This window comes from Cnephaeus nilssonii, assembly GCF_951640355.1.
Source record: "Cnephaeus nilssonii genome assembly, chromosome: 7".
NCBI classification, from domain to species: domain Eukaryota; kingdom Metazoa; phylum Chordata; class Mammalia; order Chiroptera; family Vespertilionidae; genus Cnephaeus; species Cnephaeus nilssonii.
Window position 1 is genome coordinate 88,450,422 of NC_137078.1, and position 27,941 is coordinate 88,478,362.

Consider the following 27,941-nt stretch of genomic DNA (forward strand, 5'->3'; position numbering starts at 1 on the left):
CCGCTCGGAAACGTTCCACCGCGCGGCCCCGGCCGGGATCGGAGCCGCTGTCCCTCACCGGCCGCGGCGGGGATCCCAAAGGTTGGGCAAAGTCTGGGGGTGCTCCCACCCCTGGCAGCCCCCCGTCATTCAGAGGACCTTCTCTTTGCCGGGGAGTAGGCGACTGTTTCATTTTCATTTTTTTTTTAAGGGGGGCAGCGAGATGAAACGAAAACGGCTTGGTTTTCCCCTAAACCTCTCGCAGCTGCCGTGAGAAAGGGCTGGGCGGGCAGGGCCGGCGCGGGGGTGGCGGCGCCCGAGGTGGCTGCAGGCAGCGGCTTCTGGCAGCGGAGGCCGTCCCCGACTCCAAATTGAAAGAAAGAAAAAGAAAAAGAAAAAAAAAGGATGAGTGGCTCTTTGAGGTCTCCCGGGTGACATCTTAAAACACCAGTGGGGAGACTGTCCTGGGGAGGGGCCGGCGGAGGCCCGTGTGACTTTAATCCTCAGATCGGAGGGTTTTACTGTCACTTGGAGCTTAAAAGGAATCTTTGAAATTAAAAGAAGACAGGATGTTGACAGGAAATCTGGCCTTTTTAATCAGACCCCAAACATTTTCTCCTTGAAATTTCTACCATCTGGATCCCTCGTCCCTGCACGCGGTGGCCACGTTCAAATACATGGCTGTGACTGTGTTTGCAGCCGGATTCCTTCTCAAGAGGCATCTGCCTCTCCGTGCTCTGCCACGGGGTGAGGCTTGGGGGGGAGACATATTAGGGGGCACCGCCACCCCCAATCCCCGCACTTCCCAGCAGGTGCATCCTCCTGCTGTCAAAAGCCCCTCTGGCACTTTAAAGGGGTTTTCTGGACAAACCCTCTCAAAACGACAGCTTGTTTTGCATTTTGCATTTTCCCTGCATAACGAATTCGGGCTATGCAGAGGCCGACACACTGGGCTGAGGCCACATTTCGGGGCCACATGTCATACCCCAAACGGCTCTTGCGCTATTTGAGTCCCCTAATGACTGTTGTTGATGTTGTTTTTTTAACGTAGAGACTTGGTTGCTAGAGGCAATGTTGATTCCTCTTTTGCTCACAAGCAAAGGGAAGAAGGAAACGAAACGGCTCCCTACATCGTAGTGACTGAGCTCGCGCCCAGCTCTCCCTCAGATTCAGTTGAATGGAAGGGGTGATTTCCCAGGGCCTGGCTTAACCAGTGTGTCTAGGATTTTGGTACGGAAGGTAGAGATGTGTGCGTGCGTGTGTGTGTGTGTGTGTGTGTGTGTGTGTGTGTGTGTGTGTGTTGGGGGGGTGTCTCTATTGTTTGTAAGCCTCCTCTCCACTCCACATTTGAGAAATCCGCAGTGCGCCTGGGACCTCGGGGAGCTGCCTGCCCCAGCCCCTCCCCCCTTCCCCTTGCCTCCCGCTACCTTTCTAAGCTGTCCCCTTGCTCCATGCCCTCAGGTGGTGGCGCTGGGGGATGTGCCAGATGGCACGGTGGTGACGGTGATGGCAGGCAACGATGAGAACTACTCTGCCGAACTGCGCAATGCCTCTGCCGTCATGAAGAACCAGGTGGCCAGGTTCAACGACCTTCGCTTCGTGGGCCGCAGTGGGCGAGGTGAGTGGGAGGGAGACTGCGCCAGCCCAGCACTGGCCGTAGCAAAGGTTGGAGGGAGGGGGGAGCTGAGAATGAGGGGTCCCAGTGGGAGCCCCAGAAACAGGTCCATGCCCAGTTCTGTCTAAAACAGCGGTTTGCAACCCCTTAGGGTGTTACAGACCCCCTTGAAGATGTGGGGGGAAAAGCTGTAATTTCCCCCCAGTCTCTGGGGCTTCCTAACCCCTGGAGCCCACCACGCATCTCTTTCCTGAGTAAGTGCACTGATCTCACAAAAGATGCTGGGGGAAATGAACAGGCTCAAAAAAGGGCCTTTTAGGTCTGTCGGCAGGCGGTTTAGAGGACACATCCTTGGTCTTCAGGGACCCAGCACCCCAGCCACTCTCCCCACTGGGGCGGACTCTCCCCCACACTTTGGGGCTGCCTCCCCGCAGCTGTGGTCTCCCAAAGCCACCATTTCCCCAGCCCTTTGAGCCTTAACGTGGTTTAGAAGAGAAACGAATGCAGTACAGGATGCTGAGTACTGGAAAGCGCAGCTCAGAGGCTGCCTTCTCCCACCCCAGAGTCAGGCCCCTGTGCCACCCTACCTGCCTGACCTACCTGGGGGCAGGATCAGGCACAGCTGTGGCTGCCACCAGGGGCTGTTGAGTAGGAGGACCTGAAACCCATCACCACTTCTGGATGCAGAAGTCCTAGAAACCCTGCCATGAGAGGGGGGGGGGGGGGCTGCGGGGGGGGGGGCGGGGGGAGGGGAGGAATGGAGACTTGAGGGCTCGCTGGCCCTTTAAGACCAGCCTGCTGAGAATTGGGGAGTGCCCTCCCCTGAGCACCTGGCCTGCCCATCCAGCTTTGGGAAGAAAGGAAGCCGGGTTCCCTCTGGTCCCAGTCTCCACAGAGGCCGAGGCAGAATTGTACTTTTCATCACCAATAAACAAGGCCTTTTCAAGGTTTTAGCTCCCTCTGAGCCGCCAGCCCTGCTCGGAAGTGGGCATCTGGGCACCATTTTTTCCTCTTCAGCCGTTCCATGTATACATACAAATGTCAAACATATTTTGACTTTTCAGCATTAATTAAAACCAGGGCATTTATTTGCATGTAATAACTGTTTACTTGTTACTTTTTATGAAACTGAAATAGTTTACATTCTTTCAAACATTTCCTGTTCCTGTTGGCTCCCTTCCCCATGCACAGATTTCTTTCAAACGTTGCCCTTAACTGGTTGCAGGTTGATGGATGGAAAATGTTTGCTTTTATGAATTAAGCTTTCATTGCTGCTCCTAATTAGTCTCCAAGCCCCTTTTGTCATCCCCAATATCTCAAGCCTTTTGCAACTTAATCCCAGCCCCAGCCCTGAGCGGAGAGTCGCTAGCTAGCTGCCACTGCCTGGCGGTAGCTTGCTCGCTCGGAGGCAGCTCGGCTGTGGGGCGGTGGCCCAGTCTGTCAGCTCAGGTGGCGGTGGCAGAGAGGGAGGCCCACTCTGGCTGCATCCCCTTGGGGGCAGGCAGAAGGGACGCTCAGTCCCTGGGGCCCAGCACGGCATCAGGAACGTGGCCTCGTACCCCCTCTTCTGGGAGGTGCAATATAGAAAGAGAAGAGATGATGATTCTCTGAGTTTCCTGAGACCTTGCCTGGCCATTCTGCTGCTGGAAATGATTTCCTTGTGGCGTGGATGCCCACAGACCTGTGCCCACCCGCAGGGCCTGCTGGGAGGGAGATGGACTTCCAAAGCACTGTTGGGCAGCACGCTCTTAGAGCGGGCACCGCGGAGGCTGCATTGTGGCTCTGGAAAATAGATGCAGGAGCCTGAGCCCCTCTCCCCGGGCTCAGCGGTCCTGGGAAGCAGGAAGAGGCCTCAGGTGGGGTTCTGATGCCTGTGGGAGTCGACAGGACTTCTAGGCCTGGGAGGCTCGTGGTATTCAACAGCCTGGGCTCTAAAACATCCGACCTGGGTTTCAGTCCCAGCTCCACTGGTGACTTGCTGGGTGACATTGGGCAAATGGCTTAATCTCTCTGTGCCTCCGTTTCCTCATCTGTAAAATGGGGATCCTATGGTACCTACCGCATGGGATTTTGTCCGGGCTAAGGAACTTGGTACAAGTGTCTCCATTGGCAGATATCGAGAGCTGGATGCATGTTAGAGATTTTGTTACTTCAAATGCCTGGGACGAGAAGAGATCTTTGAAGTCCCTTTGAGTGGTGACAGTCACTCATTCTCTGATTCTGGTGCGGTTTGGGCGGGGGCGGGGGAAACCCAGAAGGTGTGAATTGTTGAGTGGGAGAAGTGGAGGCGGGTGGCTGTGAGGAAGGAGGCCGAAGCGCTCCTGTGGCGAGCAGCCCTGGTCGGCCCTGCCCATCCTGCCCAGTGGGAAATTCCCTCGGAGAGAACGAGTCAGTGATTGACACAGACAGTGTGGGCCATTTCAGGAGTGGGGACAGGTTGGGATGTGGGACCCAGAGCCTGCCCCTGGCTCTCCGACCTCTGCCGGGGCCAAGGAACCCGATGGAAGCTTCCGCTTGTTCCCTTGCCTGTCATTCCTGGATTCTCTCTCAATTCCAGGGAGATGCCTTCCCAGGAAAGACAGGCACACACCACCAGCACCGAGCTCTGGGGATGAGCCTGAAGGTGTGAAACAGGAAAAGGAAGGGAAGGAAACCAAGTCACTGGTGTCTCTCGCAGCGATTAAGGCCCAGCTCCACACTCTCCCAGGCACAGCACCCGCTTCAGTAATTTCTCACGCCCTTTCCCATCTCACAATGACATGCAGATAACGCAGCCCACCTACCTACGCAGTTTCAAAGCCTCCATAATTCCATAGCCCTAGTGAAAAATGGGGAAAGTGATTTGTAGTAAACTCTCTACTTGAATATGTAAATATTGGGCGAGACCACAGCATCTGATGGACGGGTGCTTCCACCTCTGATAGGCGGCAGGTGGGGTGTACATGACTCAAAGTCTGACCCCCGCACTGCCGTCAATGACGTGATTTTCTGAACTTGTGAACAATTCTTGGTAAAGTTCTGAACAAATGTTTTTAAGAATGTCTTTCCTCCTGGAAAATTCAAGAGACGTTGAAAGTGTACCAAAAAAAAGTTACCTTGTTTTATGCAAAATTTAGTTAAGTTCATGGCTCAGATGGTCTTTATCAGCAAGTTTTTCGTGCACAGAGAGAATGACTATTTCATGGCCCTGTGCAATGCTGGACACCACCACCCCCAACCCCACCTCTTGAGAATCACACACCACAATCCCCCAAAAGCCCCCTAGGAGGCGGCCGCCGGCCTAGGGGAAAGTGAAAAGAGCTTCCGTTCCCAAACCGTCGTTAACTGGTTAAAAAGATCCTGCCGTACTGTGTGGAGAGAGATTTGGGGTGAAAGGTGTGAGCTGCAGGCATAGGGGGACCACTGGTGGGGAGGAGATAGCTGGCTTCTTGGCCAACGTTGAGAAGACCCAGAGGCTCCCGAGACAGGTCCCCTCCCACTACCCGAGAGCCCTATGGTAGGGGCATCACACACAGGAGCCCTGGCTGAGAGGGACTGGACGGGGACTTGCCCAAGGTCACACTGCCAGACCCAGTTGTGTGTGCTGATTGGTTCAGGGCCCCAGGAGCTTCTAAGGCCACTCAGAGCCCCAGGGGACAGCTATTTCCACACTAGGACTTCTCCCCCTCCAATCGCCAGCCTTTGGAGTGCCTTGACTTACAATTCCTAGACTCCTGGCTGGTTGCAAGTTTGCCCGGGGGTCCTGCACAAAGCTGTCCACCTCCTTTGTTTTCTCAGCTTCCTCCTCCAAGAGGAGAAGAGAGATGATGGATGGGTTTGCTGCTAGGCAGAGAGAGGGGCAGCTTTTCCTCCCCCCTGGTTCAAGGAGTCCCTGTCTCTTGTTACCTGCTCCCAGGTCCCAGCCTCTCCCTTTCTTCCTGCCCCCTCCCTCCTCTCTGGGAGTGCCTGGGAGGGTGTGCCAGGCCTGGAAACTGAGAGGAAGCTGTAGAGGAGGGCTGATGACCTCGGGTGTCCTGTGGTTTGCTGCTTGATGGGGACAGGGGCTTCTCCCACAGGCCCTTAGTATCTGTGTAGAGGGGCTGGCTCCATCACATTCCATCCTTCCTGGGCTCTGCCTGGATGCTGTGTGACCTGGTCTACTCATTGCCCTTCTGTCTCAGTTTCCTCATCTATAAAATGGGAGCAGTAATCTCTGCCCTTAATCCATTTAACAAGCATTTATTGAGCACCTACTACATGCCAGGTGCTGTCCTAGGGGCTTAGGAAACAGCAATGAAAAACACACAAAAAAGTCTGGTCTCCAGGGAGCTTACAGACTAATACTGGGAGACAAGATAAATAAGTAGATGAATTGTTAGAAGTAATAAGCATTTGGGGAAATTCAAGCGGGGAGCGAGGGAAGGTTCATGACGCTGCTGGGTGAGCTTCTTGCATCTTTTTTCGCCCCGTGGACCCTTTTGACAGCCTCGGGATAATGTTTTCCAGGGAACAAAATAAAATACAAAAGATTACATTGGGACCCAATTATATTAAAACATAGTTAGCAAGCTGTCTTTTAAAATTGTGATAAATGTGCCCACTTGGTTAGCATATTAAACAATAAGATCTAGCAGTGACGACCATGATTTTGAAGTTGTGACGAGCGCAGAGGATATTTAGAGAAATCTGCAGCGTCTGTAATGTGAGACGCAGATACCTGTGACGTCTGTGTGACAAGGTCACAGGGACCTCTGATGCTTTGTGGCTTGTTGCCTGTGTTCAGGCCCGAGAGAGATGCTGAATTTCACTTAGAGGTTAGGGTCAGTACCACTGCCTGCTTTTTTCTTCCCTACCCCAGTTCTCGGGCACACTCAGCTCTAGAGGAGGCTGCAAATGTCAAGGGAAAGACTCCTGCTTTAGAGAAAGTGACCAGGGCGGGCCTCACTGAGGATGTGACTTTTCAGTGGAGACCTGAGGGAGGTGAGGTGATTAAAGGGGGGTTCCAGGGGCTTGGGGCCCACCCGCCTGGCAGCCCTCTGGCTGCTCTCAGCACTTGGTGCCCTGTGGACCAAGGAAGCGATGGGCAGAGAGGCCCGGGGACCCCCAGAGAGTGCCTGACGGGTTGGGGGCCGGGGTGCCCAGGAGGGAAGTGACCTCAGAGTGAGGGAGAGCAGTAGGAGGGTCCCCCGGGAAAGGGTGAGCCGGGAGCCTGAGCCCACCGGCCTGGCATTTCCCGAGCCCTCTGCACGTCCTGTTTGCAGAGATCAGGGAAGCGCCCTGTGGTCTGAGAGTGAGGGGCCGTGTGTGTCCCTCTGAGCCGGGACTCCAGGGCAGGGACCGTTGGGGGCATTTGCATCCCTGCCTTTAGCCGGCTGGCTCCGGAAAATTCTCCCCGAGGGCCCCCCCTTTCCAGTTCCAGTCACTTACACTGAGCCCCATCCTCGCAGCCCGGACGTCTCAGAGCCCGTGGGTCCCTGGGTGTGGCCCCAGCGGGCTGGCAGGTGACCTTGGTTCTGGAGTCTCCTGTGCCTGGGGCTAGAAGCACTGAGCCAACAGCACTCAGAGAGGACCAGGTAGAGAGGACTGCACGCTGTCAGTCTCGCCGAGTTTTCATCGCACACCTGTGAGGTGGGGCTGTCAAACCCGCCCGCCGGCCTTGGAGAGTCCTTGGGGGCACAGGGTCAGCAGAGGGGTCCATTCGGGCAGCCGCTTCAGTGCCCACCCTGAGCCCGCCCTGGGGGACTCAGGTGCCCCGAGCCAATGGCCCTGCCCCCTGGGAGTCTCCAAGCCTATAACTGGGATCCAGAGATAGGGGTGCTCAGACAGAGGCCAAGTTTGACTCGGGGGATCAGCGAAGCTCCCCCACATCCTCCCAGTCTCATCTGTGTGGAGGCTTTGATGGTAACGGAGAACAGGCAGGGGGTCCTCGCATTCCAGGGAGGCGCTGGGAAAACCGGGGTTGCCCTTTGAGGGAAAATCCTTCCCTTATACCATACAGAGCAGTCATCCCCCGAAGAATCAAAGAATTAGATGTAGAAAGTAAAGAGGACACAGTTCATCAGAGGCAAACCTTTATTGGCCTTGTTACCCAGGGCAACCTGCCTAAACAGAAAAACGATAGGAGAAATCACAAACCAGAGAAAGAAGTGAAACGCCAGCCCGCTCAGAGCCAGGGAGCAAAATGGGCAACTGATCGCCACAAATAGGACAGGGAGGTGTTAACAAGCCTAGTACGGAGGAATGGTTTTTGTTTTGTCCCCCCCCCCCCCCCCGACACGGGGATATTTTTCCATTGATTTTTAGAAAGAGTAGAAGAGAGAGGGAAAGACAGAGAGAAATATCAATGTGAGAGAAACTCATCAATTAGTTGCCTCCTGCACGAGCCCCAGCCAGGGCCTGGGCCTGCAACCGAGGTACATGCCCTTGACCGGAATCGAACCCGGGACCCTTCGGTCCCCAAGCCAACACTCTATCCACTGAGCCAAACTGGCTAGGGCTACAGAATGATGTTTTAGAGGCACTGAAACCTTAATACGAAATTATAAAAGAACATGAAGCCATACTTTGTGTTGGGTTAGGACAGATAATAAACATATAAAAAGTGTCATTCGCACTAGTATTAGAAAAAAGACCAGTTCAGTCAGGAGCATTTAAAAGGTCTTCCACCTCAATAGACGATGCCGATGGCACCAGGGTGACACGCGGCCTCACGCCAAGCACGATGGCTCTCTGGAGAGCCACCCCATCTCTCAAGAGAGATCGGGGCCCTCAGTACGTCCCAGCCCTCTGCTGCGATGAACTCAGGCGCCACTTCTTGGAATCCATGCTGAGGAAGTGAGCAGAGATGCAGACAAAGGCTCTTATAAGCAGAAGGTCATTTTCGTTTTATTTCAAATGGTAAAAAAATAAATTATTTTAAAAGTTTTTTCCCCTCTCAGGAATTTTGAATGGAGACTTTGGAGCCAAATGTCTATTTAAAAATAGAACAGAGTCCTGGAAATAACAGTTGTGTCTACAAATGAAATGTCTGCAGCTCCCAAATCAGCCCTTTTCCAGCCCCAGCCACACACGCCATAAGAAATCAGCAGCAGGGAGATGAATGAATAAAAGATGAGGCTCCTATGAGTTGAAATATTTTACAGCCATTAAAAATGAAGTTTATGAAGAATTTTTAATGACATGGGAAAGTGCTTATGATGTGATGTTAGATGAAAAACAAAGCAGAGTACCAAAAAAAAAAATACACACACACACACACACACACACACACACACACACACACTAGTGGCCTGGTGCACGAAATTCGTGCACAGGGCGGGTGTCCCTCAGCCTGGCCTGCACCCCCTCTAATCTGGGACCCCTTGGGGGATGTCCAACTGCTGGTTTAGGCCCGATCTCTGTGGGATTGGGCCTAAACTGGCAGTCGGACATCCTCCTCGCAATCTGGGACCGCTGGCTCCTAACCACTCACCTGCCTGCCTGCCTGATCGCCCCTAACCACTCTGCCTACCAGCCTGCTCTCCCCCAGCTGCCCCCCCCCCGCACCAGCCTGCTAACCCCCAACTGCCTCCCCTGCCAGCCTGATCAACTGCCCCCCACCGCCCGCCGGCCTGCTCACCCCCAACTGCCCCCCTGCTGGCCTGCTCACCCCCAACTGGGCCCTCCTGCTGGCCTGCTTGCCCCCAACTGACCCCACTGCCGGCCTGATCACCCCCAACTGCCCTCCCCTCCTGGCCTGATCACCCATAACCACCTCTGCCTCAGTCCCGCCACCATGGCTTTGTCCAGAAGGTCTCCCGGTCTAATTAGCATATTACTCTTTTATTAGTATATATATTGGAATCACTGCAACTTTTTAAATGTGCCTACCCACACGAAAAGGATCGGAGGAGAAAACACCAAGTAGTAACAGTGTTTATCTCTGGCTAGTGGGATTATGGGCATTTTCTTCTTTTTTATATCTTATGTTCTCATAATTCTCTATAAAAATCATTAATTACTTTCAGGGGGAAATATATATATATATCTCCATCCTTGCTCCCCACCCCAAAATCACAGGGGTCTCTGCATAGAAGGAGCACAAACAGGATAAGAACAGAGAGGGATAAGCCAGAGCAGAGCGGGGAGGTGGGGGCAGAATAAAGTTGGTGCCAGACCTCCTGGAGCCTTGAATGCCAACCCAGCAGCTTGAACTTCACCCAGAGCCCCACCTTCTGCCCAGGTTCCAAGGAGAGTGCCTGCCCCTTCCGGAAGGTTAGGGGGCTTCTGGGGAGACCGTGTTGTGAGTGGCTCCAGGTACCAACCTCCTGCCTTTTCCCCGCTCCCCCCAGGGAAGAGTTTCACACTGACCATCACCGTGTTCACCAACCCCACCCAAGTGGCCACCTACCACCGAGCCATCAAGGTGACTGTGGATGGACCCCGGGAGCCCAGACGTAAGTGCCAGAGCCACTGAGTCCCCTGGGTGGGGAGGGAGGGTCCAAAGGGGGAAGGGCAGCAGCCGAGGTCAGACAGATGGCACTGGGTTCTGGGAGCACTCCTGGGGGCGGGGGAGTGTGGTCCTCTGCTCTGCACCCCCACACGCTGTGTGCCTGCCAGCAAAGCCCCAACCCCTCTGTGCTTGGCCTGGACTTCAGGAGGCCAGTGAGGAGGCTGGGACAGGGCGTTCGATCAGCGGACCCGCTCCTGTGGGATGACGCGGTCGGGAGCCTGCTGGGGAGTATGGACTTGCATCCTTAATTAAAGAAAGGAAGAGGCTGGAAAAGGAGAGAGAGAGGGAGGGAGGGAGGGAGGGAGGGAGAGAATGAATATATGTGTGGTGTGTGTTCGGAGCTGGAGGCCGGCCCGGTGTGCTCTGCTCCACCCCAGCTTCCTCTGCCAGTGGCTGAAGGAGGCCGGGTCCCCTCCTTGGAAACTCTTTGAATCTAAGTATGTGACTTCCTCAAGGCACCCAGAGGCAGGGCATGCTGACCCCAGGGCCCAGTGTCAAGATCAGGAAAGCAAATTTGATTCTGCAGATATTTATTGAGCACCTGCTGTGTGTAGGGAACCCTTGTCCGTGCATGTTAGCATCCAAGAGAGTTTGTGTTTCATTGCTTCTGCCTGCTGAAGGACCTGGGGTTTGCAGATTCAGATTAGGGAACTGGAGGGGCAGCTGCCACAGAGTGGGCCAGAGACCTGTGTTCACTGGATGAAAGAGTGAGTGAGGAATGAATGAATGAATGAATGAATGAATGAATGAATGAAACAGAGAACCAGCTGGCCATCTCTGGACTGGCTGCTCCTGAGCTCTGAGCAGAGCTCTTGTCTGGACTGCCCCTCACGCGCACACACTCGCTGGTGCATTGAGAGCTGCCCTGTCCTTGTCTTTCTTTGTAATTGTGGCCCCTCGCAGTTTAGACAGCCCTCTCGCATTTATTGTCTCATGTAAGGTCCTCATCACAGCAGAGCCAAAGGGTCACCCAGTCCCAATGAGGAGAGAATTCAGGCCTGGGGACATTGAGATCCTGGCTGGGGCTCACCCTGTCTTAGCTTCAGGGAGGCGCCCAGGGTTGTAGAGACAGCCTTTGATCCCCACTCAGGAGGGAGTAAGCCTGGGGCAGGAGGACAAGCTCCCGGTCTCTCAGTGCCCAGGAGGCTCACAACGGAGAGTGACTACCAGGGCGTGGTCAGTGAGGGCGCCCAGGCCTGGCCCCGTGCGTGGTGCCCTCACTGGGAATCGGGCATGGCCCATCCAGGGAAGGCTCAGAGCTGGCCCTGGAAGAGTTCTCTCCAGCCTCTCAGGACGACCTCCTGCGGCCTCCCCTGAGCTGTCGCACACGGTTACCAGGCCCAAAGGCAGGCAGCTCCCAGCAGGCACGTGGTCTGGTCAGGTTCCTGCTAGGATTGGACATGGGTGTGTCCGTGCCCTGGCCTTGGGCTTCAGAGCTCCAACAAGTCATGTCTCCTTTCTGGCCTCAGCTTGGTCATCGGGAACTGGGTCAGTGCTTCCCCAGCATCTCCGGGTGAGAGGCGGGCACGCCCTTGAGTGTCACCGGCCATTGTGCAGGCAGCAGAGTCCAAGCCAGTTTGCCTGGCGGGGGCGCCTGGGGCAGGTTGCAGACCTCTCTGGGCATCAGCTGCCTCCTCCAGGAAGCGGGATAATGCCCCCCACCCTGCAGGCCTGGAGGTCAGTGCCCAAGGTGGCTAGCCTCTGGCTGCAGAGAGGGAGGCTCCTTGTGAGTCACTGGATTGTGTTCTGTGATCTCTGGCACTTGGCCGTCTCCCTGGGCTCCCATCACCACCACCCTGGGGTGGCTGCTGAGAACCCCGGGCCATGGTAATAGAGGTCTAAGTTTCTGTTGAAGGAGGTGATACTCTCTTCTGAGTCTCCAGGGGCAGAATCAGGGTGGACGGGAGCCACAATTGGGCTCGATGTGACTGATGCGGCACAAAGCAGTGAGCACCAGCGTGGAGAGGCGTGTTAGCCGGGGCTTGGAGCCTGGTGGGAAGGTTCCCAGGGGCTGGGCAGCACCTGGAATCCCTCAGAGCCCTCCATGTTCAGCCCGCCCAGCCCAGAGCTGTTCACCGGCCCCCACTGAGGCCCCTGGATGAGGGTGAAGACTTGGCCTCCCCCTGCCTGCTCGTCTCTCCTGGGGTACCCCACACCTGAGACAGCCCCTTGGAGTGAGCTGGTAGGGGAGTGGGTGGCACAGGAAGAGGCAGCAAGAAGGGAAAGCCAGGCCTGGAGGTAAGCCGGAGTCAGAGGCCAGGCTTGCTGCGTGACCTGAGGCAGATGGCGCCCTCGCTGGGCCTTGGCACCGGCCAGATCAGTGGTTTTAAAGGGACTTGTTCAAATAAAACCTTAGCAAAAGCTCATTCATGGAAAAGAGCAGCCATGGGCATGGGGGGAGGGCAGGCAGTCCTCCAGGTCTGCCACGCTGAGGACCTGCTGGCCTCCTCCCCTGCCCCTGCCCCTGCCCCTGCCCCGGCCCAGCCTCAGGTCAGGTCTCCCCAGCACCCTGGGTTCCAGTCCCAGCCTGGCCTTCCGCCTGTGACCTTCTGGGCCTCAGTTTCCCCACTGCTGGTCATCCAGCCCTCCCGAGTGCCAGGCCCTGTGCAAAGCCTCGGTTAACTGACCCTTAATGGCCCCCGGAAGAGACAGGCCAAGCGGCAAAGCCACTTGCTCAAGGGTGAGCTTCGGTGCACCCAGGGCTCCAGCCTGGGGCTCAGGCTAGCAAGCCGCTTAGAGGGGCCTTCCCACCTTCATGTGCTCATCTGTAAAATGGGAACGATGTTAGCATCTCCCCTGGGGAGTTCCTGTGGGCATTAACCCAGCTTACAGCTGCCCTCCTGCAGGAAGGGCTCAGGAGCCCTCATGGTTTATGTCAGGATTTTCGTTCTGGGCCTTTCTCCTGCTTTGTGACCCCGTGTGAGGCTGAGCCTTTGTGGAGTGGGATGGGAGTAGGTGGTCCAGGGAGCCAAGGAGTGGCGCCTGCGGCTCTCTGAGGCCGCTGTGGGTTCTGTGGCCGGGTCGTTCCCCTCCAGTGCCCTGCAGAGCGTGCCCCATCGGCAGCCAGGTGGCCGGCTGGGTTTGAAGGCTGGCTGGTGGCTTCCTGCCTGTGTGGCCTCGGTTTCTGAGGTTCTCGATACTGGTGTCCCTCATGGTCACTGGGGGCTTGTTACAAAGCAGGTGGCTGAGCGGGATCCAGGATCTGGGCAGGAGGCAGGACAGCGCCTGGCGACTCTGTCGTGGACCGCAGACGGGGGACTGCGCGCTCCGCGTCTTCCAGGCTTAGCAGGTGCTGGTCCCTGAAAGGGTCGTGCCAGGTTCTTACTCCTGCCCGAGGCCGAGAGAGGGCAGCCCTGGCATCTTGCCTGGGGGCCCTTCCCAAAAACGTACATGGAGGATTTCAACAAATATTTTCCTGGGCACCTACCATGAGGCAGGCACCGTTCTAGAAGCTAGACTCGCAGTGAACCCAGCAGATGGGTCTCACACACAGGGGTGGGGAGAGATGGTAAACAGTTCTGTTATCACCATGGCAACAAGGCCCCACCTGATCTGTGCCCATTACTCCTCTGTCTTCCTCTCACACGCCTTCCTCCTCATCTCCCCACGCTGGCCTCCTGGCCGGTCTTTGAAGTGGGCAGTCACACTCCTGCCTCAGGCCCTTTGCACTGCTATTCCGTCTACCTGGAACCCTACCCCTACCCACCCCCCACCCCCAGCACCCCCAGATTCATGGCTCACTGCGTCCCTCCCTGAAGTCTTTCCGCAAACTTTGCAGTGAGCCCTTTGCTGATCCCCCTGCTTCAAATCACAGGCACGGCAATCCCCCCAAATCCCCTTATACCTCCCGGCTTTCGCTTGACCTCGAGCACCTTCTAAGATGCTGTGTAGTTCACTCATTTCTTTTCTCTCTCATCTCCCCACTCGTACATGCGTTCCACAGGGTGAGGAGGTTTCCTCTGCTTTGTCAGGCACTGGTATAGACCCTGGCATACAGACATGAACACTCAGTAGGTGCTTGGTAAATACTATGGAATAAGTGAAGTAAACAAATGATGAGCTGATTTAAGTTCAGATGATATAAAGTCCTATGAAGAAAAGAAAATCTGGGGTGAGCAGGCAGCGTGTAGGGGATGAGACATGGCAGGGGTGAGGGACAGGGGAGACCTCCTGAAGGGGTGATACTTGAGCAGGGGTCCGAAGGAAGCGAGCAGCCACTGTGGCTGCTGGAGGCTCCCGCGGCAGGGGCAGGAAAAGCTCCCGCGGCCTCGGGTTTGCCCTCAGCTCCAGGTGTGGGGAGGCGGAGGGATGCCCCCGTTGAGGAGAGCCAACTGCTCCTGGCCCCAGCCCCCTAGACCCCACGATCCCCGGGGGAGTGTGCCCAGCAGAAGGGAAGGGGTTAACCTTAGACCTCCCTGGCTCCCTAATCAAGCCCAGGCCGCTGGAAACCCCAGTTGCAGGCCTGGGAAGGAGAAGCTTGCCTCCCTGCCCGCTGGCCCCCCGCCAGCCACCGACCGGCTTTCATCTGCTCACAGGGGGCCGATTCACGGCAGACCACCCGGGGCCCAGCACCCGCCTGTGATTCCATGCGGTTGTTAAGAGTCGGGTGTAAATCTCCTGACAGGCCGCAGAGCGGGCCTAGGGCCTGGGTGCCCCACCCTTCAGCTGGGCAGACAGTGGCTGCTGTGTCTGGGCTGTGGCCGCTCCAGAGCCTGGCCAGGCAGCCGAGTGGCTTCATCTGGGTGCCCACATTGTTCCCCGCAGATGACCCCGTTCCTGTGGCCCTGCCCAGCTCCTCTGCTCCCTGCCCTCTGCCTGTGTTGGCCTCCTGGCCCCCTCCACGCAGTCGAGACAGGACACTGAGTTGGCCTCTTGCCAGCCACACCTCAATGCCAGGCAGCCCAGCTCTCCTCTCTTGGAGGTCTTGGGAGGCCAAGACCTTAGCAGCCAAGTTACATGCAATGTGCTGACCTTTCTAGGTTTGACCTTGACCACGTGCCTCCACTTTCCCATCTGCAAAATGGGGTGACTGTAGCAGTCTCGCATAGCAGCATCACAGGCTTGGAGACGCTGCAGGGGCTGTCAGAGGTTTGAGCCCAGCTTCGGGAGGCTGACAGGCAGCCTGAGCCAGGTCCTGGGCGCCAACGTGCTCCCTGCCCCCCCAGTGCTCTGCTTCTCAGTCCTGGCTCTGTCCTCAGCCCCTCCTCACTCTCAGGAGTTGACCATATGATAACCATTTATAGGTGTGGAAACTGAGTCCCAGAGGAGAAGAGGGACTAGGAGGGATAGAGCAGGGCGTGATTGGAGTCGGCCTGTCTGCCCTGGAGCAAGCAGCCCTGCCTTCTCCATTCTGGGGTCCCAGTCTTGCCAGCGGCTGATTCCTGCGATCTTAAGTCAGAGACTTCCCGAGCCAGAGGGGCTCCGTGAGCAGCCAGTGCAGGGGGAAACGGAGGCACCGCGAGAGATCCCCGCCCGCTCCCACTGTGGGCAGCCACATGAAAGAGGTCTTCTCCCTCCCTTGGGCACAGGAAGTTCCTCCTGCTCCCGACATGAAGGCCCGGGCCCCGTGGCGCTGAGACTCTCTGGCACCCTGGCCATGTGGAGCGCCTTGGCTTCCCTTTGCCCCTCCCTGCAGCCTTCCACAGCAACAAGGAAGCAATTCCCAACGTGTTAACACCCCTCCTCCAGGAAGTCTGCCCGATGTGAAGGCAGGACACGCATGGTGGGAACAGGTGCTCAGGGGGGCAGAGTCCCTGATTATATCCCAGACCAAGCACTGAGCATAGGTCTCCCCTTGAGGTCTCAGTGGCCCCATCTGTACAATGGGAGCAAAAGGGAAGGTGTCAAGAGAAAGAACGCTTGGAGTTCTTGGGTTCTGGGTGACAGTGCTGGCGCTGCTGTCCTGGCTTTGTGTCCCAGACACAGAGACACGACTTACCAGGGCCTTGGTGTCCTGGTCTAACGTGCGGATGATCACCCTGCCTCCCTTGGAGCGGGCGGGGGTAGAGACCCGAGTGGGTGGAGCGCGCTCACAGAACGTGTTTGGCCAGCGCCACAGCCTGTGAGGGTGCCACGGTGGGGACTCTGCGGCTTGGGGTGGGGGAAGGGAGTGTGACTTTAGTGAGGCCGCCAGGCTGCACGCAGCAGGGCCCATCCTCGAACCCCGGCCTGCTGTGAACCCCGCCCTCCTCCTGCGGGGCCACAGAGTTACTGTAAACACCTGGTCCACAGTGTGACTCAGAAGCGGGACTTGATTCGCCGTGAGGATCAGAACAAGGCCTGAGGTTTTGCACCAGCTTTTGTGCAGCCCCATTGGCTCGCGTCAAGCGTGTGGCTAAGACACCCGGATCCTTTGCACCCAACTGCTGTCAGGTCCACCGCCGCTTCCTGCCTTGAGATGGTTCTGAATCCATTCGTCCCCCCGCTGTCCACTTCGCGGCTGCCGTCTTCGGTGGCTTCCGCAGCGAGAGCAGTGTTTCTTTCCCCCAGGGTGAGGCCGAGCCTCCCGGCACTCCCCTGGAAACCACGTTAACCAGTTCTCCGTGGCTGAGCCTACTCACCTAACCAGATAATGAAGTTTTGAACTTGGAGCATACAAACCGGCAGCCCCTGGGCAGGACACATCCTACAAAGTGATGAGTTTGGCGCTTTTTTTTGGTTCAGTATTTGGATTAATTGCCCACATATAAAAGATGGGAGATTTCATATAAAAACAGGTTTATGGTTTCGGAAGCTCTGGCAACACTGAGCCCATATCCCCCCCACACCCTCGTCAGAGCACCCCCAGTCAGCTGTACTCGATGGTAACTACCCCCCTTACAAGGCACATCCCCTCTGGTCTGCCCCAGTCCCCACCCATCCCATGTGCCTCCGTTACTGGACTTGCCAGCCCCCATAGGCAGCCCTAGCGCCCGCTGAGCTCCCCCCAAACCCATATGGTCCCCGTTGTTACCCAGGGTCCTAGGAGGCAGCAGCGGGGCCTGCCTGGAGGCCTCGTGGTTTCATTCCAGCTGTCGAGTGTGCCCTGGGCTCCAGGCCTGGGGCCTCGGAGGAGGAGGAAGTGGGTTCCCTGGCTCTTGGCGTCTTGCTGAGCCCAGCGTGGCTCCCAGGACACCTGCTCCGTTTCTTGGGGCTCTCGGAGGCCCATGTGAGCGTGCGGCAGGGGTGTAGAGAGCATGGGGTCTGGGGTCCCGGAACCCATTGCGTCCCCACTTTGAAAACCAGAAGTGAGGCCCGTTGCTAGGCCTCTGACTCCCCCCTCATTCCCAGTGGTCGTCGACACTTTTCCCCAAAGGTGCCATTTTCCAGGCCTCAGGAAGGACGGTGAGGATTCTCTCTTAACTCCCACCGACTTCTCTCTTCTTCTCTCCCTGTCAGTCTAGAAAGTTCCGCGCATCACTGCAGACCTAAGCACTCAGGCAGGCCTTGCCCTCTCCCTGGGATCCTCCCCGCATTCTTTTCCAAGGGATCTCGGGTCCAGGGCCTCCTTCCCCCTTCCTCGCTCTGTGACCTCTCTGACCTCTCTGAGCCACAGTTTCTCTTGCCTGTAAAAGGGGAAAGGGCACCAGCCTGCCTGGCCCCCTCCCGCGGGGGTCGCTGGAGCAGGATGGGCCACCTCCTTTGGCTGAGCAGCAGAGCTCAGGAATGCTCAGCCCTCTGCCTGGACAGACCCCCGGAACGCGGTGTGAACAGGGACGTGCTGGGAGTGTCGCACGTGAGGGGATAACGCAGGGAATTGGGGAACAGCCTGAGTGTCCCCCTGAGCAGATGGGCTGAGTGAACTCGGTGCCCAGTGAGCGCGGGAGCGAAGGACACCCCCGGCACAGCGGGCATCCTCGGGCTCCTGTGGGAAGCCTGTTGTTCTCTTGGGGCTGGCTTATCCTCCCATTGGACGGGTAGGAAAACTGAGGCGGGCTCCATGGTGCGCTACTAGGAAGGCAAATTACAGAACGACACCGCCAGGCTGAGCCCCTTCAGGAACGTTCCGTGAGAAACTCGCTCTGTGTTTCCATGTGTGTGAAACGGAAGGCTGGAAGGAAAGACCCCACACGGGACTTCTGGGACGGGGCTTAGGGCGGCTCCCAGGAGCCGCAGCCCTGTCTGCAATGCTTTTATTTTTGTAGATGTTCGTGGGCTGCTTGTGAAATGTAAAGTGAGTCATTGAAGAGTGGGGTGTGAGTGTGTGTGTGTGTGTGTGTGTGTGTGTGTGTGTGTGGTCGTGTGGTCCCTGTGAGCTCCACGTCTTCCGAGGACCCTGAGGGAGGCTCTGCTGGCTGCACGACGCAGGGCGTGGCCACCTTGAGCCTGCAGCACCCTGGGCCTGGGAGCAGAGGCGGGCTCCTCCTGTGCGGGCCACGGCAGAAGGTGGCCACGGCGGAAGGAGGCCGTGGCAGGAGGTGGCCGTGGCAGAAGGTGGCCGTGGCAGAAGGTGGCCACAGCAGGAGGTGGCCGTGGCAGGAGGTGGCCACGGCAGAGGGTGGCCATGGCAGAAGGTGGCCGTGGCAGGAGGTGGCCATGGCAGGAGGTGGCCGTGGCAGGAGGTGGCCATGGCAGGAGGTGGCCGCGGCAGGAGGTGGCCGTGGCAGGAGGCGACGGGAAACACTGGCAGCTCCTCCAGGTGCAGTGCCCAGGCCAGGTGCGCTGGGCCTGTCCCCACCTTCCAGTCAGAGGTGGGAGGCCAGCCCTCGGCGAAGCACCACGGCCTTTGCTCCGTGTCCTGGCGACCATTTCCTTCTGTCTGAGGCCCTGACAGGAGAAGGCCTGTGGGTCCCGAGTGACTCAGGGCGGGATGGAGTGACAGTCTCATTCCAGGGCCGCCTCCCAGGGGTGGGGGTGGGGCCTGGGGCGCTGGGAGGCAGAAGATGGCAGCACTCCGGGGTTCTCTCCCTGATCCCCCATGGGAGCCTGCTGGAGTCCCTTGCCCATGCCTGTGGCCTCAGTTTCCCCTTCTGCCAAACAGTGTGCTGTCGAGGGTCAGGTGTGAGAGTGGGTGGCCCTGCTCAGGAAGGCAGGTGAGGTCAGTGTGGCCGCCCGGCCGTTTTCTGTCAGAAAGCCTGTGGAGGACCCGAGGCAGAGGTTGCTAGTGACGAAGGGTCTCCGCGCAGAAGCCCGAGCTTCGACCTCGGGGAGAACATCCCGGCGGAGGAGGCGTTTCTTTCCCCCCGAGACTCTCGGGACCCAGCGGCTGATGGCTCCCCTCGCTCTGCAGGACACCGGCAGAAGCTGGAGGACCAGACCAAGGCGTTCCCCGACCGCTTCGGGGACCTGGAACGGGTGCGCATGCGGGTGACGCCGAGCATGCCCAGCCCCCGCGGCTCGCTCAGCACCACAAGCCACTTCAACAGCCAGGCCCAGACCCCCATCCAAGGTACAGCCCAGCGGTGGGGGGAGGTGGGCCAGGACCTGGGCGTGGTCCTGGGGCTCCGGCCAAAAGCCCATCCGCAGGCCATTCACTGTGTGTGATGCTCTGCGAGGCCCTTCATTGGCACAGCCAGCATTTACTGACCCCCACCACCTGCCATGCTCAGTATCCCTGGGGAAACGGGGGTTCATCTCCTAGTGCACCCATTGAAATTGGGGTATGACTTGTCCAAGGAACCTGTGGCAGACGTGTCCCTGCTGAAGACACCTCCCTCCAAGCTTCGGCTTTCTCCTTTGAGAGTGGGCTGATGTTCAAGTGCTGTTACTGCCCTCAAAGTTTGTAAACTGTAAAGGGTGTTGCAGCCCCGGAGAGATACACAGCATCTCCTAGGAAAGGTCCCGTGGCCCAGGGACCCACCAAACAGGGGAGAAAGGCCTCTGGGCCGAGGCCCCAAAAGGGGTCTCTGTCCCCATCGCCTGATGGACACAGCAGGCACAATCAGAGCTAGATCTCAGGCAGGCCTTCCGGAGAGACAGGTGCCTGGCACAGAGCATGTGCTCAGTAAATGCCTGGATGACGGATAGTCACGCTTCTCCAGGCTCTGTCAGCCCGCGCCTGGGCACAGGAGGCTGTGTGCACGGCTACACGCATCGGCAGCACTGAACAGAGGCAGGAGGGCGGGCTGTCGCCGTGCACTGAGGGTGTGGCTCTTTCTCAGTCCTCCAGGGCCTGATTAGAACCCATGTGGTGATGGTGGCAGACACGACGTAGCCCCGTAGCATAAAGAAAAGGCCCTCTCGTCTGGCCTGAGAAGCTGGGCCTTGGTGAGGTGGGGAGGGGCCCCAGGTCCAGCTGCTCCGAGCCTCTGGGCTGGCAAGTTTGAGATAGTCGGCAGCTCTGGGGCCGGGGAAGGAAGGGCGGGGTGGGGCGCTGCAGGGCGGAGGCCTGACCTCAAGAGGCAGCGGGAGGTGCTCTGCCCTCGGGCTCATGCCCACCCCTGCCCGGAAGCTGTGCTCCTGTCTCCCTCAGGCCAGCGTCTGTCCGGGTGCAGTAGCCTAACACTCCAGGCCTTACCCCGCCAGGGCAGAGCTGGGGCCCAGCCCGGGAGCCCCGGAATGCAGCAGGTGGGGGTGAATAGTGCCTTCCTGTTCAGCAGCTCCCACGGAAGGAGAGCCCACCTCTCCCTCCCGCAGTTGTGTGGACATGGCTGGGGAATCAGTGCCTTAGGCTCCCCACCCTCTCTCCAGCCCCAAAGGGCCGGGTCTAGCCTGGCGGCAGGTAGAGACCCTGCCTCCGCTCTGAGGTGGGGCCTGTGTGGACGCAGCTGACCCGGCCCTTCCCCTGCTGCTGCACCCTAGGCGGGGCTCCCCAGCCCCTCCCTGACCACCCACAGCACTGGGCTCAGGCCGCCTTGTGGCCCTCCGGCCCAGCCAGGCCGCCCTCTCCCAGGCCTGGCCCCTTTGGTGTGACGGAAGGGCTCTTGACAACCAGGACAGGGAAGGAGTATGAACTTTGCAATCCTATGGGCCGGGCTTGGAACTCTGCCTCTGCCAGGCACGGGCTGTGTGTTCCTAGGCTAGTCACTTCACCTCTCTGAGCTCAGTTTTCTCACCTGCAAAATGGGAAGAAGGAGGTGCCTGCCTCAGAGGGGTGTTGGCAGGGCTGGGTTTGGGGCCCTCTCACCGGCCCTCCCCTTCTGGTGGGGCCGGCCTCTGCCTTCAGACTCCATCCTGGGGATCCCCTCAGGACACCCCACCATCACGTCCCTTGGTGCCTGTTAATAGCTTTGACCCCCGGCTTTGGTCACTGGCAGGCAGTGCCGAGGCCCCGTCCCCTCCATACCCCAGCCCCAGCCCCCCCAGCTGTGGCCGCCCACAATGGGGGCTTCTAACAGCTCAAAGGGCTCATTCAGCCACCACGCAGCAGCTGGGGCAATTTGGAGAAGAAAATAAACATTTCCTTCCAGTGTTGGGATTGGCTGCTCGACAGCCAGCCAGCTCCGGTTTCCTGGGGCTACTGGGCTGGGAGGGGCTGGGGGGCAGGAGCCTCAGGGGTCCTGAGGGCAGACACTTCCCCACCACCCTGGGCGGGGGGGGGGGGCGGGCAGGAGGGCACAGAGGCCGTCTGGGCAGGCCCTGCTCAGAGCCTGGAGCCCATGTGAACGCCAAGGGCCACGCACCGCAGACCAGGCCCACCTTGCCCAGCCTGAGTGTCTCATCCTGGGGTCCCTGTTTGGGGTCTTTCACTTTGAGAGTGGGGTTCCTGTCAGTGGACAGCACTCACTTCCTGGGCTCAGAGCTGAAGGGTCAGCCTCATGCTTGGCTATGTTTGGGGTGCCAGGCAATGCCAACGAGACCTCTGGGGTCCTGAGGGTGGGGAGCCAGGCACCTCTGGCCCCTTAGGTTTCAAGGCAGCACTGACCAGCCAAGGAACCCAGTAGGGAGGGTACCAGACATTCCAGAAGGACCCTTGCCCCCCCAAACCCCCCACCTTGAGCAGGGAGCATCATTCCATTCTGACCCACAGCAAGGACCAGAGCGAGCCCACTGCTGAGGAAGCACTCGCCAGCTGAGTCGGGAAGACCCCAGAGCCCAGAGCACCTACAGGTCCCACCTGAGGTCCCAGCACTTCAGGCAGATCTGGGAAGCAGGAGACCCGAGGGCGCCTGCAGCTGTCTGTCCTCAGCCCAGCCCCAGTCACAGTGGGCAGTGCCGACCTGGAGCTGCCTGGGGGCAGGGGCTGGTCTCCCTGAATCCTCTTTGGTGGGGTGGCATAGAGGGGCTAGGATCAGACAGACTTTTCCTCAGGACACTGCTGGGGGCTCACCTACCTCCCCACGCTGCCAGAGTCACCCCTTGGCCAGGATGTAAGGAAGGCTCGGGGTCAGGATCATCTCTGCAGGGCCCTCAATGGGCCAGGTGTCCTGGGAGCCCAGAGCAAGAGTGTCACAGCCACTACAGCAGGGCCAGCCCTCGTCAGGCCTCCACTCTGTGCCCAGTCTGAGCACTTTGCACGCATTAACTAGTTTAATTCCTAGGATCTGTTACTGTCTCCACTTTTTATGTGGGAAGATTGAAACACAGAGAGGTTAAGTGACTTGCTTAAGGACACACAGCAAGTAAGTGTCAGAAGCCGATTAGATACCCAGCTGCAGAGACCACACAGTTAACCTTTGTGCTGTGCTGCCTCATGGATGGGACAACTGCCTCTCAGACCCATATTGGGGCTCAGGACTGGAATCCTAGGATTTTTGTGCCAGGTGACCCTTAGGCAAGTACCTCACCTTCTCTGGATCTCAGGTTTCCTACCGAGGGAGTTAGACTCAATCCCAGAGCCCCTTTGAATGCTGAGATTTTGGGGGTCTGTGAATGCAAACGTAGGGGACAGAGGCTCAGATGTGCTTGCCTTGGAGTCCAGTGAGACACCATACTGGAGGAGCAGGGGCGGGACCTGGGCCGGACACTGGTGTCTCTTTGGCAAGGGCAGGGTCTAGACCACCAAGCCCCTCTGGCTGCATCTCACTTTGCTGCCAAGGCAGAGCAGGCAGCCCTGGAGATACAGGCCCAGGCTGAGGTGTGTGGGGGGCACACAGATCTCCTCTGGGCCTAACCCCCACCACACGGAGAAGCTCACAGAACCTCACCGAGCCCCACCGGGCAGGAGAGGTGCGGGCATGCACAGCAGCCCAGCAGAGCAGAGAGCAGAGGCTTCATGAGGAGTTTGAGTCCTTTCTGCAGCATCCAGAAAATTATTCTTTCTCTGTGCCTCAGTTTCCCTTTCTGTAAAAGCAGGCTCCAAATCCCTCTCTCACAGGGCCATTGCAGACCCTCTCCACACCCACAGTCTTGCCAGCTCTTAACAGGAGAGAGGGAGGCAGAAGCTGCCTGGTCAGGCCAGTACTGTCCCTGCTGGGGGCCCACCTTCACCCCCTCGACAGGCCTCTGCACTGCCAGGCTGTGAAGAGGATTCCAGAAGATGGAGAAGAGCCTCTCCCTTCTCTATCAGCCCGGAGGCGCCTGTGGCTGCCTTCGGCCCGGGTACCTGCCACCTGCTTCCCAGGCAGGACCATTATCAGGTCAGGAGGGCTCCCGCCCCCAAGCAGCCAAGGCAGTAAGAGCAGAGCCAGAGCTTCTTTTTAAATTAAATTTATTGGGGTAACATCCTATATGATAAAGAGGTGATATGCAAATTGACCCTCACACACTCACAAGATGGCTGCCTATAACCAGGCCAGCACGGGGGTTAGTAAGGGACGACCAAACGACTGAACAAGCAGGCTGTGTGGGGCGACCAGGCTGGCAGGGGGGCCGTGAGGGGTGACCAGGCCGGCGGGGGTGGGGGGGGGCAGTTGGGGGTGACCAGGCCAGCAGGGGCGGCAGTGAGGGGTGATCAGGCCAGCAGAGGGGTCAGTTAGGGGCGATCAGGCAGGCAGGCCGGTGAGCAGTTAGGAGCCAGCGGTCCAGGATTATGAGAAGGATGTCCAACTTCTGGGATCGGGCCTAAACCAGCAGTCGGACATCCCCTGAGGGGTCCCGGATTGGAGGGGGTACAGGCTGGGCTGAGGGCCCCTCCCCCTGCCCCCGTGCATGAATTTCATGCACCGGGCCTCTAATTAGTTAATAAGATCGATACATTTCAGGGATACAACTTTATAATACATCTATATACTCTATTGTGTGCTCACCACCCGAAACCCAGTCTTCTTCTGTCACCCTGTATTTGACCCCCTTAACCAAGGACATTCTTAAAGAATTCCGCTAGGGCCCACCTGCGTAGCTCAGTGGTTGAGCGTCGACCTATGAACCAGGAGGTCACGGTTCAATTCCCGGTCAGGGCACATGCCTGGGTTGCAGGCTCCATCCCCAGTGTGAGATGTGCAGGAGGCAGCCAATCAGTGATTCTCTCTCATCACTGATGTTTCTCTCTCTCTCCCCCTCTCCCTTCCTCTCTGAAATCAATTAAAAATATCTATTAAAAAAAAAAAAGTCTGCTGGGGTGGTGTCAAGCTGTGACTGATCATCCTCTTTGCTGTCCCCCAGGCACCTCGGACCTGAACCCTTTCTCTGACCCCCGCCAGTTCGACCGCTCCTTCCCAGCGCTACAGACCCTCACGGACAGCCGCTTCCCGGACCCCAGGATGCATTACCCGGGGACCATGTCAGCGGCCTTCCCCTACAGTGCCACGCCCTCGGGCACGAGCATCAGCAGCCTCAGCGTGGCCAGCATGCCAGCCACCAGCCGCTTCCACCCCACCTACCTCCCGCCACCGTACCCGGGGGCCCCCCAGAACCAGAGCGGGCCCTTCCAGACCAACCCGTCCCCTTACCACCTCTACTACGGTGCGTCCTCCGGCTCCTACCAGTTCTCCATGGTGGCCGGCAGCAGCGGCGGGGGCGACCGCTCGCCCACCCGCATGCTGGCCTCCTGCACCAGCAGTGCCGCCTCCGTGGCCGCGGGCAACCTCATGAACCCCAGCCTGGGCGGCCAGAGCGACGGCGTGGAGGCCGATGGCAGCCACAGCAACTCGCCCACGGCCCTGAGCACGCCGGGCCGCATGGACGAGGCTGTGTGGAGGCCCTACTGACTCCCGGGTCGACGTGGACTGCTCCCCATGGAGGCAGGGGCCCAGGAACCTTCCCGGCCAGGGGCTGGCCCGGCTCCGAGGCTCAGGCCGGAGTGAGACCCACGCGCATGGCGGTCATGGGCCCAGGGTCCACAGGTCCCGGGCCCGGAGCTGGTGGGTGGCTCCGAGAGCATCTCATCCAGCCGTGTCTTTGTACAGAGGGGTGAGGACCAGCCCCTGAACCCCTACCCCGAGCCCAGATCCTAGTCATCTCATCCCACTGCCCGGTGGGAAAAGCATCCTCCCACTGTCTCCTGCCCTGGTGACCTGGCTGTGCCCATGTTGTCACTGGACCCGGGTCTCCGAGGACAGAGACCATCTCTGCTCCAGAGAGGGGCAGCGTTTGCCCACACATTTCGGCCTCTTAGCCGCAGGCCTCCCCACCCCCACCCCCACCCCCCTCAGAGCCCCTGCACCTCATGGGCCCCGCCCTTCCTCGGCATTTACACAAATGGAGGCAGAACTGGAAGGTGCCCCGCCCTCAGAGGGGTACCCCTCATTGTACCCTCGCCCAAGGGTACAGGCCGCATGGACTCCCGTGTCTGAGTTCTCTGGTTCTAGGGAAAGGGCCCGTCCAGAGTTCCAGAAAATCACTGGCACCGATGGGATGAGAGCACCCCCTAGCCAGTCCCCCCACCATTCCTAGCAGCTAAGCAGCCCCCGTCCCCATCCAGCTGCCTGCGGGTCCCAGGCCCAGTGGCGGCAGCCTGTGGCGACAGGTTCCTGACACCAGTGAAGGCACCTGCAGACGGGTGCTCCGTGCACTTTCCCAGCCCAGCGCACCCACCCACCGCCCTCTGGGTGGGGCCATGGGCCCTCCTTACCCCCAGGCTGGTCTCAGAATTGCAGTTTTTGGAGAGAGCACAGAGGCCAGATCGGTTCTGACAGGAAGCACTGGGTGAGCTCAGAGAGCAACGACCCTGTCCCACTCGGCCCAGCCGGCCCGGCTGTGCACACCCCTACCCACCCCGCCTCCTGGGAAGGCCCAGCCGAACCTCCCAGCCTCTGCCACACAGCTCTCCGCCTAACCAACCGCGGTCCACAGCCCTCTCACAAAGGCAGTTTTTAAAGTGATTTTAGAAAAGCTCCCAGCGTTTTCAGACACGCGGCCTCTTACAGGTAAAGCCCGTGGTCGTGAACCCAGCACCTCCACAGGCGGTCACCACGTTCCTCTGGCAACACCCACCGACATCCCCAACGGCGGGCCTGGTGGGACCGAGGGGAAGGCCGGTGAGATGTGAGTCTCACGTCGGTGGCTCTTGGACGTCTGTCCCAGCGGATGCTCTGGGTGTTCCGTCCCGGTGGGGGGCTGTGAGGGGGCGAGCCGTGGCCAGGTGAAGGCGGAACAGAGCGGGGGGAGGGCTCCCCAGCCTCAGCTCAGCACGCCCTGCCCTCCGGGCTGCCCCTCAGTCCGCAGGTGGGAAAGCGAGCCTGGCCCCGGGGTGCAGGCCGCGTGGACTCCCGCTCCGGAGTTCTTTAGCTCCAGAAGGGCGAGTGGGAAAGGGCAAGAAGACTCCGGAGTCGGCAGCGTGTGGTTTTCCGCCATCGTTTCAGCCACATCCTCTGTGGATGGGAACTGTCCCCTACGAGAGGCTCCTTATGTGTCTCTGTCATGGCACCTGGCCTGCCCATCCCCCCCCCCCACACACACACACACACACACACACACACCCGTGGCAGGTTAGGAAGTCCTGGCGAGCTCATTATTCAAACCCCTCCTGCTGTGGTTCCTCCCTCTGTCCTGCCCTCACTGGAAAAAGCAGTCTCCATCTCTTCAAATGAGCTGCTGGGGTGTCCTGCTGACTCCCTCCACCCAGGGGCGCTCCCACCCCTTCTCAGGAAGCAGCTACAAATCATTGTCTTCGTGTCTTCACTCCCGTTCTCGGTGGTGGTTATCTGGCCCCCGGGTCCCCAGTGCCCAGCACTTTGTAGTCCCCCCAGATTACTACCCCTTCCTGACCTCCAAGCCCTGGTCAAGGCCGGGACAGGAAATAAATGGGCCCTTCCCCCACCCCCTGACTTAAAGTGACAGCCGCCATGCTGAGTGTTCAGGCCCACAGTGGGTACAGACCGCCTGGGCTTGTAGACTTGGGTCCTTGTTGACGAGGCTACTTTAAAGTGATGCTCGGCAGACACGCTGAGGTCGGAAGCGCCCAGAGACCGAGGGCGGACACCGCCTCGCTGTAGCCTGTTGGTGGGTGTGGGTCCATTGTGACATATTGTCATGCTGAGGTGTTGGTACCTGCTACACTCACATCTCCCATCAGACCGCCCGGAGCTGGGGAGAGGGTGGGAGGGGTGGAAACTGCTTTGCACTATAATTTGCTTGGTGTGTTTGTTTTTCATGCACAGCCTGCTTGTACAGTAAACTGTCTGTCTTCTGTACTATTTAACTGTAACATGGAATTTTGACTGGTTTTTTATAATAATATAACTCTGAGGTGTGTTGAAGGATCCAATGCCAGGCTCCTAGGGCTGTGTGCAGGGGGTGAGGGAGGATGGAGACCTTCCCTCCCCCCACCCCCACACACACACACACACTGTGGCCAAGGAGGAATGGGGCAGGGCCTCGGCCTGGGCAGGAATAGGACTAAGCCCCCCACTGAGGAGACCCCCAGTGCCTTGGCCTCCCTGCATCCGCTCCATCGGGAATGTCCACTGAGCCCGCCCCGGGCAGGTGAGGCCTCCTGGGGTGCCAGGGGAATGTCAGATCTTCAGGTGCCACCACTCCTTCTCCCTCTCAAGCGGCCCGTGGTTTTTCACGAGGGAATGGAAGAAACCACCCCTCGCAGCGTGTTCCCACGCGCAGAGCTGGGGAGAGGGCAGAGGCAGGTGGAGCCTAAAGCAGGCTCGGTGGGAGCCACTCTGGGGCCCCCGCTGGCTGGAACAGCGG

At 58.6% G+C, this 27,941-nt stretch overlaps 1 protein-coding gene across 1 annotated transcript in view; it reads left to right on the top strand.

The window, feature by feature from the left end:
- RUNX3 (RUNX family transcription factor 3) overlaps positions 1 to 25,009 on the top strand; it is a gene marked incomplete at its 3' end in the record, with an annotated part of 59,268 nt that extends 34,259 nt beyond the window's left edge. The window contains exons 3-6 of the mRNA XM_079778245.1: positions 1,441 to 1,597; positions 9,904 to 10,008; positions 19,273 to 19,431; positions 24,465 to 25,009. Coding sequence (XP_079634371.1) covers positions 1,441 to 1,597; positions 9,904 to 10,008; positions 19,273 to 19,431; positions 24,465 to 25,009 — 966 coding nt within the window. The remainder of the gene's footprint in view (positions 1 to 1,440; positions 1,598 to 9,903; positions 10,009 to 19,272; positions 19,432 to 24,464) is intronic.
- Between the last annotated feature and the right edge of the window lie 2,932 nt (positions 25,010 to 27,941).